General features: G+C 30.5%; 1 protein-coding gene across 2 annotated transcripts; it reads right to left on the bottom strand.

Annotated features, from left to right (window-relative positions):
- Positions 1-3,788: 3,788 nt before the first annotated feature.
- On the bottom strand, positions 3,789-10,454 carry LOC112682018 (neuroplastin). Of its 2 annotated transcripts, none has more exons than XM_025552463.1 (8): positions 9,607-10,454; positions 7,955-8,224; positions 7,363-7,489; positions 7,122-7,297; positions 6,138-6,248; positions 5,864-6,046; positions 5,652-5,791; positions 3,789-4,406 (listed from the first exon to the last, which is right to left on the bottom strand). In XM_025552463.1, exons 1-7 carry the CDS (start codon positions 9,686-9,688, stop codon positions 5,652-5,654), a joined length of 1,089 nt encoding a protein of 362 aa, XP_025408248.1. In that variant the 5' UTR covers positions 9,689-10,454; the 3' UTR covers positions 3,789-4,406. The 2 variants fall into 2 exon arrangements, with proteins under 2 accessions (XP_025408248.1, XP_025408247.1); XM_025552462.1 differs by having other exon boundaries at positions 5,656-5,791; positions 9,607-10,452.
- Positions 10,455-11,013: the final 559 nt, after the last annotated feature.

The raw sequence follows: 11,013 nt of genomic DNA on the forward strand, positions 1-11,013 counted from the left end.
TGTTATTAAAATTATTATTATTTTTAGTTATTATTTAAAACATGTTTTATATTATGTGTACAATACATTTTTATTATACAAGTAATTATTGTAATAAGTTTTTCTGAGATTTGATTTATAAAGACGCCCTAAATTTTCGGCCACGCTTATTTTTTTAACACTTTGCACACCTAATTAGTGCAACTTGTCTTTTCATCTGCGAACAACTTTCTGTAGCATCGCCATCCTGTTATCTACATTTACCTACCGACTTCTTAAATTAAATAGCTTTTAGCCAGTTTTGAAACTATCAATAATAAATTATTTAATATTGCTCCAGGTAGAGGAACTTTATTCTAAACGCGCACGTGTTCTTCCGTCATTGATTTATCGATATATTTGTGTAACCCAACTTGTGTCGCAAAGTTGCAGCAAGAGAGTGGGTTAGGCGATTATTATTAATGTACCTACCCATGAAACGAAAGATATCAAGACCTATACCACACGATAAGTGTGGTATAGTATCACGGTAAAGTTTTCCTAGTTGAAAATGTAAAAAAAAAAAAAAAACAGCGTTGAATCATGTCTCACAAAGCGATTAATTTTTTTTTTACAATTACCGATAATCACTGTTATAATTATAATAATATTCTGTTGCCACTTCCAGGAGCTTATCATGGTCGGAACCAGGTTATATATTTCAAATGCATAAGAAAGGAACGGATCCACAGTATTTTCATTCATTGAATCAAGAGAATTCAAAATAATTTGATTAAATTTGAAAGAAAAATAGAAAAAATAAAACAATATAATATCATTAAAATTATATTTATCTAAAAAATTATTGCATAATAATAAACTATTATTTTATTTCTTATTGACACACTGTAATCAATGCTCAAAATATCTTCTGGGTCACTGTATTACCTAAGAACAAGTCTCAAATGTCTTCCTAAAAAATTAACTGTCCTACTGAAAACTATATATTTATTATAATAATATATTAAGATCAGGATTGAAACGTAAAATACGGTAAGGTAAACCGTAGTTTTATTTTAACGTAACAATATTTTTTTTTACTAGAAAACAAAATTATTTACTATCTGTAATCAATATATTTAATCAATATGAATATAATTAAATTTAATCGAAGTTTATGCGGGCACGAGGATATTTTTGAATAGTGACTATAATGTATAATAATAATAATACATTTTATACTGCTGTTGATGTATAGCCTTATGGTAATGAAAAATTAGAAGCTTGCGTATACCATTATGTACGAATGATTAGTTAGCGTATACCCATAATAGACGAATTTTCTTAAAGGTATACGCATAAATCCAAAAATAGGGATCCGGGTATACGACGTATACCCTCCAATACACCACTGAGTATAATTTATGTAAGAGTAGTGGTCGGATTGTAGTCTTGACCGAAATAATAGAACTTCACGGGTAAAATTAATTGCGACAACAAGTTATAGCTTTCAATTCGAACTTGGTGAGTGAGTGATTGATCATTGTACTACGTATTACATATCATGCACACATTTACAAACATTTATTCAAGTGAGTTTGAACGACAAATAAAAAAATTATAAGAACAGTGTATCTCTTATAATTTTTTTTTTTATTTGTCGTTCAAACTCACTTGAATAAATTTTTTTTAGAATTGCAACCCAATACAAGTAGGAGTATAACATTTTATATAGACGTAAATTTGGTATTAATAAACAGTATACGAGAAAAAACGTACACACTTAAAGACCACGTAGCATAAATTATAATTACACCATCGGATACCGATCGGAATATTAAAAACAAATATAACCATGGGCACAATAGTGCTATTGTACATTATTATTCCGATATGTATGTTGATTATTAATATTACTATATTATAAAAATACTGTAGCAGCGTTTCGACATAAATTTTATCACAGAGGAACGACACGCAACTTTTAACACATTCTATTTTGACAGAATATTATTTACTAATTTCATTAATACACAGCGTGCCATCGGTCGTGGTGTAAAACCACATAACCTTTCACGAAACATCGTCCCATGTAGTGAATAATTAGTGCATGAGGAGGAAAACTCGGATGAAATAAATAATCATATAAATAACAACAACTGTACTTACTATATTTCTATTTTTTTTTTTTTTTTTTTTTAAGTAAAAATGACATAATAGAAACATTAAGGCTCAAGGACATATTGGGTAAACACGTTTCTAACATATTCACGTGTTTAAATCATTGATTTCACACCACTGAACTCAGTCCGTATGTGTCCGAACTAACTCGGAAAAAATAATAATAATAACATACAGTAATGCTCTCTAGTGACCTACGAGCAGAAACGAAAATATTGACGTTTTGGCTCGCATGGACCACACCCAGAAAATTTTGAACAAATTTCTGAGGGCACAAGCACTGCATTAGTCATTAAATATTATTATCGTCACATTAAATAATTTACAAATTTTTTTAAAATTTTTACATATTATTTGTTAACATTTAAGAAACTATTTACCCAGAATGTCTTAATACTTATTGAAATTACAATTTGTACGATTCTTTTGAGCCGCTAAAGCCAACTATTTATTTTAATAGTGAATTTGCTATAGTGGTAGAATTATTAATGAATATATTATATTTTTTGAAAAAAAAACCATTTATATTATGTTATTATATATTCTATATAATAATAATAATGATAATAATAATAATAATAATAATAATAATAATAATAATAATAATAATATAACATTTAACATTATCTTAAAATTATGAAGAAAAAGTTTGTCATACAATGAGATTTGTTTTGTTGGTTCTGAAAATTAAAGCCGTTGGCAGTGTTTAATTTTTGATCAGATACGCGTTAAATAAACAAAATAGATAGAAATGAAAGATGTAGTTTAATTTATATTTATTTAACAACAACCCCCTCCGAGAGTACCTTTTTTTCAAATTCTACCACTTAACATTGTTTACCTGAATAATATAATTAAAAAAAAAAAAAAAAAGCTTTTAATTAAATTGAGTCATAAGTGAAATAGTCTATAATATGATACAATGTGGACGGGTGGAAAAATAATAACTTGTTTTAACTATGAAATTAATTATTTAATGCTAACAATATTATTTTAGTTTTAACAAATTCTACAAATATAACACTGATTAAATAATAAAAAGGTCTTATACGAGTAACAAATAAGATTTTTCACACCAATGTAGGAAATAAAATATAAACGTTTCAATATCTCTCTGGTGTCAAAAAATTGATTGTAATGTCACTACGTTAATATAGGCTTAAAATAGTTTTGTTTTGGAGAAAGTTTTTTTTTAATTTCATTACAACAATTTAACAACAAGCAGTGACATTATATATATATATTACATAATAATAAACATAATTTTATACGATTTAAACTTAATTTATGCTTATTGCTAAAAATAAATTTCCAACTGGGCAACCTTCAAATTTGATAAGCACCCTTAATATTCTAATTATAAATAAAATAAACCACTTATAAGTAGAATAATAATAAATGTATATCTGGGGACAGAGGAAGTTATTATTATTGAATTAGATGAAAAAGTGAAATTGTTAGAAATAAAATCAGCGTGTAATAATCTATCATAACACTAACCTACAAATAAGTAACTCACATTAGATTTCTTAACTTTTTTTTTTGAACAACACATTTATCATAAGCTACCTATAAAATAAATCTATGACCAGAATTAAAGTAGTTTACTTTTAGTTAAACGATAGGATAAATTTAATATTATTACGAACTGAAGGAATAAACATTTATTGAGCATTAAATGCAATATATTCAGGCTTGTTAAAGCACAATAAACTTAAGATTTGGTTAAGTTAGGCGTGATAACATTGAAATTTTAACAAATCATTGTGGTTAACAGGCAGGGAGGGGGCGCGATTATTGTATTTTATTAAAAAATAAAAACATAAATCAACTTTGGTAAAAAAAATAATAATAAAAATAAAAATAACACAACAAAATACGGAGAACAAATGATCTGCACAATGAGCCTAAACCTTTATACACAATACAGCTAGTATACTTTTACTGAACTTGAATTACTCCCCGTTTGTATATAGGAAAACATTCAATTTCAGTGTTTGGAGTAAAAAATACAATAAGCAGTAAGTATAACATTGTTTCAGCTGGACCAAAACAAATAGCTGTTTTCAATTAGTTATTTGTTAACAACTATGATAAAATTTTTCTAAAAACATAAATAAAAATTGGTCTGGCAAACCTAATGCATCTGTATCTAAAACTTTATTCCTTACTTATGACCTTTGTTTAAAATGTGTTATTTATTCATTTAACTGTCAAGTTATTTCCGGTGTCGAACATCACCTCCACTATGATCGTTAGCATTATTTCTGAAAAGAGTGAAACAAATCCATTGTAAAAAAAGTTGTAATCATTTAAGATAAAATATTAGGTCACAACATTAATATCTAATTAGAACAGAGTTTCCCAAACTTTTTGCAATGGCGACCTATAAGCTTAATCTTTTTTTGGGTACGTGACACCCTACTAAAAAAAAATCAAGTTAGACTTCACATTATTATACAATATAGACTTTTTATTATAGAGCAGTGGTTCCCAACCGGTGTGCCGCGATAAATCTATAAATTGTTTTAAAAGTATGTATTTATCAGCTTACTACTGATATTCGAGATGAAAATTGATCGAACTAATAGTAGATACATATAATATTATTTATTGTAATTAAGCCCGTCGTAGCCGTCTCGATCGATCGATTGTATTAATATATTTCTCAATAAATAACCTTCTAATAGAGTAGACTGTAAACAGTATATATATATATATATATATATGGTTCACATAATATATGAATTAGTATGCCGCGAAAACTTTGTTTTAAATGAAGTGTGCCACATTGTTAAAAAGGTTGAAAACCACGGTTAGAGAGGTATCAATTTACGGCTAAAACAACTGTAGTTGTAACCACGAGTAGCGACCCATCCAAAAAATTTCAACCCATGGTTTGGGAAACACTGAACTAGATCATGTTAAGATGATTTGTCCATATTTTTTCTACAACAAATAACAATATTCACATATAATGTGAATCAAAAATGTATGAACTTAACTACTTTTCACTAACAAATTTGATAGTTTTTTTAACATTTGTTAAAAAGAAATTTTATTAAAGAGTAATAACATTTTTCTTACTTAAAATTTTTTTTACAGTATGAAATATATGCAAATAATAATAATATTATATAGAAGTAATTTACTATAATAATATAATCTTACTATAAAAATAAATTATTATTTGTACAGTAATTTATATAAATATGTATTTAATAATATTACATAATAATTAATATTTATAATAGTATGGATAAAATATTAGCATAGATTATCTGTGACTATATCATATAGATTCTTTAATTTTTTTGCCCAAAATTATTACAAGTGTGTATTCTGTAAATTATAATAATTTAAAATTGATTGAAGAATAATAATATGGAAATATTTGTTAATGAAAATCTTATAGTTACATAAAAATGTTATAATGTTAAAAGTTTTTTTAAATAGTAGTTTGATTTAATTCTTAAGGTGTAATCCAATTAATAAAAATAAAGCAATCTTACTTACGTCTCTGGCCCTTGGTCGGTATCACTTTCTTCAAATTCAGCCTTGTTGCGTTTCTTTTCATATATAAATATAATCAAACACAATATAATTACTTCAGCACAAATACCCAAAAAAGGCCACAAAGCAGCCATTTTATCTATACATAAAAAATATATATATAATAATAATAATTATAATTATTTAACAAATAATGTTTTAATCGTATTACCTTTAATGCGCACATAGGAAGGGTCGGACACTACAGGATCAAGAAATACAGAATTCTTTCCAGTACAATAAAAGTTTCCTCTATCTTTCATAGTGATCGGATCCAAGACCAATATGGCATTACTAATATTCCTCTTGTTGGCTAGAAATTTAATGTGTTCGGAAGGAAAAAGAGTGTTATTTTCTAAAACAAATAATATATCAATTAATTATCAAGTTAATCAGTCAATTAAAAAATGTTAATATAAAAAAATGAATGTTTTACAAATACTTACCAAATCTCCAACTAACTTCTGGTGTAGGTTTACCAAATACAATGCATTCCAATTCCATTTTTTCACCCTCAATATATGTAGCAGTTTTTGGCAGTTTCACGTAAGGTTTTACTGTAAAAATATAATAAAATTTATTAATAATTTATTTATGAACTTATATTTTTGTTGTTAAAATGTTGTTAGTAAAATTGTATACTTTTGTTCTTTTTTTTTTTTTAACTAAATAAAATAAATCTGTTTAGCAAATTCAATTGTTCATTAAGATAATTAAGTTCAATTACTTCCCTTAGAAAACTAAAGCTAACAAAAATAATATTAATTTAATACATTCATAATATTTTTAGTAGCAAGTTAAATGGTTTAAGATTTCAACTTTTTAAAAAAAAAATAATTTTAAGAAATGTATATCTAATATAATGTAGACATTTTAGATATAAAATTAATTAATATTAAAAATTTAAAATAGCTGATAGATTAATATTTCATATTCATAATGAAAGTTCAAAATAAAATGAATAGTATAAGTAATGTATTATTATTTAAAAATGTATTAAAAAAATAAATAAGTGTTTAACAATCAAATTATAATTAAGTATTAAATACAAATACCATACACATGAAAGCAAATTTTCAAATTATAAAATAAAAAGTTGTGACAACTATAAATAACAATAATAACAAGTAGGCACACAAGTAAAAGTAGTCAATTATGTGTAGAAAGACATGATAGAATGTATGCTATATTTTGTAACACAACAGTACATGACAAGAATAATGAGTTTTTTAAAGATGTATAAAGTGTGCCTTAATAATAAAAATTTCATTTTAGTTACAATTTCTACAAAACTAAAAATTATTTTATTATTAAAACATAATTATTAATACAAATAATATGCATATAGATAAAAAAATTATTTTTAATTCAACTTAAATAAATATGCATATCAAGCAAAATTAAAGAATGATAAAATATAATATACTAACAGATAACGTTGAACGATTTTGAACCAAGCACTTGATTATTATTAGAATTGAGTAGTTTACATGTATATGGACCAGCATCAGATTCAACAAAACGGTTAACTACTAACTCATTTTCTTTTACTTCAACGTGGTGGGGTGTATCATCATCTGAAGATATTTCCTGATCACCTTTGAACCTAAAAAACAATTGTTATAAATTTATTATTTTTAAAACTGAAATATTTGTTATATGTAAACTGACCACTTCCATATGTATTTTATTGAATCTTGATTGCCTTCGATACTACAATGAAGAAGTAATTTTGTTTTATATTGACCTACTCTATAATTTTCACCATAGTCATAGTTTGCTTTTACAGTTACATCAGCTATAACAAAACAAAAAATAAATATTAAATAATTACTACTCAAAACTATAGTAAAAACCAATAAATCTAAATGTTTTTCAGGACTTAGATATTAAGTGAATATCTAATGTACATATAGGTCATTAAATTGGATTTTACACAACATCAACAAATTACATATTATATGCATTAGTAAAAACAATTATGTGAATACCTGAGAGGTTTAATGTTTTATATATATATATATTTATGTATTTTTTTCAAATGCAAAGTCTATAAACAAATAATGCAAACAAAAAAAACTGACAATAGTAATGGGTTAAATACCTAACACAATGATAAATCTACTCTATATGAGATGTCACAGTATACTGGAAAGTTTCTATTCGCAACAGTTAATTTATATGCGAGCCAAAAATGAAGCGAGGCGAACCGGTCCGGGCACATGGACATTTAGTTTAAAAGCTCATCATAGCCGGCACGTACCGGTAACCACATACAGTACATGAAACTTGTTGTACTGTGTTGTACATCGATATGCGCCTGTGTGCATCGAAGATGCAGAATTGGCTGAAATTGTGGATACAAATAAATTGTTGCTAGTTACATCCTCGCTGATATTGTAGTGTTCATCTGGTACCAGGTTGTGGCCATCCCTTTGCCATTTTATCACTTGAAACACTGACACACGACATGTTATCTTAAATGGTTCGCCTTCCTTCACTGTTGTGTTACCCTCGTAACTGGGTTCGTCAGCTATGTTGTCCAATTTTGTTTCCAAGATAAACATATGTTTTCACACCCCATAACCACGAAAAATAAATTTAAATTAAACAAATAAAAACTATATAATAAACAATAAAGTGGTGTATACTTTATAATGTATTTATTGAACAGTTTCAATTACGCAATAGTACATTTCCCTAGTTAAGAACCAATTTATAAAAGATTAAAAAATATATATATATAGTACCTACACATTTGTTGTTTAATACCTCATTGACTACTCAGTTTTGGACGGACTTAAATTATTTTATTTGACCATAAAGAGAAATTATATATATAAAATTATACATATACAAACATACACACAAACACACACACACATACACACATAGGTATTGTAAAAATAAAACAATAGTTTTATATTCAATGATGATCAAACTACTGTTATATGTGAAAATGATACATCTAGGTACCTACCTACATTGAAACAAAATTAAAATAATAAAGTAATTTATCTAAAATACCATTATACATAAATTCAAGTTTAAAAGAAATAGTCTGATAATGGAAATAACCATATTATAATGTGTAAAATTAAATACAGCTTTAAAAGATTTTAGTAAATACGAAGAAAATGGTTTTTAACTATACCAATAAGAAAAAAAAATACATAAATTACTTGATTTGTATCAACATGTTCGACTATACTTTTAGTGAAATTCCGAAATAGGTTATATGGACAAGACAACTAAAATTTTTTTAGTTATAAGATAATACAATTTATTCATTTTGTATTTCTTTAATCTAAAAATTCAACTATATACAAAAAAATTAGACTTGTACTTATCACATTTAACTTTTAAAACAAAAAATCGTATATTTCAGACTTATCTTTTCATAAAACATGGATGTATAATTTGTACCCTATTCGTATTTAATATCTAGTACCTATATTATGGTATACATACATAGATATAATAAACTGTATTACTTGTTGACCGAATTTTAATATAAATTGCAATTTGTACCACACCAATATATTTTTAGGTCTACATAAAATGATTAGTTCTTGAAATAAAAATGGACAGAATCCAAAGCTGAAGCGTTCGTATAGCAGTGTAAGACGAAGTGATGAAAATGTCTAGCAGGGCGGTTTTGTTGGTCAAAGACGATACATAAAACAATTTATAACATGGCATTTTGAGACAAATATAACAGGACGGGCTACAAAAGAACACAATGGGACCGACTTGGCTACAAGGAATAAAAGAACAAAATTTATTATTTAGTCCAGTTAAACACGGATTTTCACTAAAATGTAATTATTCCATTATCGGCAATATGGGTCAACGCCCAAAGTCGTGCTTTGAGCGACGAGACTATTGCACACAGCTGCGAGACCGAAAACGTACCCAAAACCCCGGAGGGTGCGAAGTCCAACAGGGCGCAGAACACGACGCTGCACACAACGACGCTGAGCGGATTCCAGCACATATTTCCGTGGATGCGGTGTACCGGTACGGGTCTACAGGCGCAGGAGCCGAATCTCTCTCGGTGGATATCACTAAAAAACGATCGTCACACTGGTATGGTCGTCGCGGCCGCCGTCGCGCTCCTCGCCCCCGTCGTCGTCGTGATCGCCGTGGTCGGCCGTCGCCGGTTAGGTGTCCGTGGTCGTCGTCGTGATCGCCGTGTTCACCGTAGTTGTTGCGGTTGCCGCGGTCGTCTTAACGGGACGAGCGGAAAAATTACCACTTCGACACGGCAAAAGGTTAGAGAAAATTCGAAACAAAAAACACACGCACAACGCACGACCAATATGTGTGTGTGTGTGTATGTATTTATGTGTGTGTGTGTGTGTGTGTGTGTGTGTGTGTGTGTGTATATGTGTGTGTGTTTTAATGTGTCGTACGTATGAAAAACCGTACGGACGCCCGCGCGAGCGGAATTAAAAAGGCGATATTATTCGGCGGACCGTGTGAGTCAGTGTTGGCGCGCGCGCGCCTGTGTGTGTGTGTGAGTGGGAGAATGAATGCGTGTGTGTGTGTGTTGGTGAGCGAGTGGAGTGAGTGTGTTCGAGGTAGGAGAGAGGTGAAATAGGCTAAAAATTTCCTTGTGCCCCGCGGAACAGGGCCGAGACAGAAAATAACTCGAAGGGAGAGAACGAGAAGAGACGACGTCGACGACGCGCGAGGCACACACGCACAGATGCGGTGACAGAGAGAGAGCGACTACGGGGCCACCGTCATCGGGCTGGCGTTGGTGCGACCGAGACGGCACAACTTTCCTGCGGCGGCGGCGGCGGCGGCGGCGCCCTGTCGTATTGATTCGCCGCCGTACGTTCCTCGCCCCACCGCCGCCCGTACTACCGCCACCGCCGTTCTGCCGCCGTCGGTCGACAGTGTGACCACGGTCGTCGGATCGAAATTATTTGCGCGCGACGTCGCCGAACACGCGCCGGCTCGTCCGCCTCCGCAGCGGGTTCGCACCGAAAGCTCCTACACGGTTTTTCTATTCGGCCAACCGGCAAGCCCCTCCCCGACCGCCGCTGAGGCGACCGCGAAATTCGACCGAGAGCCCTGTGCGTGTGTGCGTGAAACTCGTCCTCCCGGGCGGCCCCGACACCCTGCCGTCATCGCTTCGAGCCCGTTCGTCGACCGTTACCGTCGCCGCCGGGACGACCGGTACACGACGACCAAACCGTAGGTCATGTCCCCGGCGTACGCGGTGGGAGGGAGGGCATTGCGCGCACGCCCGTATACTTTGCGCTCTCTCGCTCTAACTCTTTGTTTCGATTATCTCTACTATATGTGACCGTA

This window comes from Sipha flava, unplaced genomic scaffold (assembly GCF_003268045.1).
Source record: "Sipha flava isolate LNK unplaced genomic scaffold, YSA_version1 1_pilon_pilon, whole genome shotgun sequence".
NCBI lineage: Eukaryota > Metazoa > Arthropoda > Insecta > Hemiptera > Aphididae > Sipha > Sipha flava.

Bases quoted from the DNA above. Each gene is read 5' to 3' on its own strand.
- LOC112682018 (XM_025552462.1), bottom strand. From the start codon at position 9,688: ATGTGCTGGAATCCGCTCAGCGTCGTTGTGTGCAGCGTCGTGTTCTGC. The intron at 7,298-7,362 runs GTCAGTTTACAT...ATTGTTTTTTAG, and splicing joins ATAAAATACATATGGAAGTG to GTTCAAAGGTGATCAGGAAA. The intron at 5,792-5,863 runs GTAATACGATTA...TTTTATGTATAG, and splicing joins TTCCTATGTGCGCATTAAAG to ATAAAATGGCTGCTTTGTGG.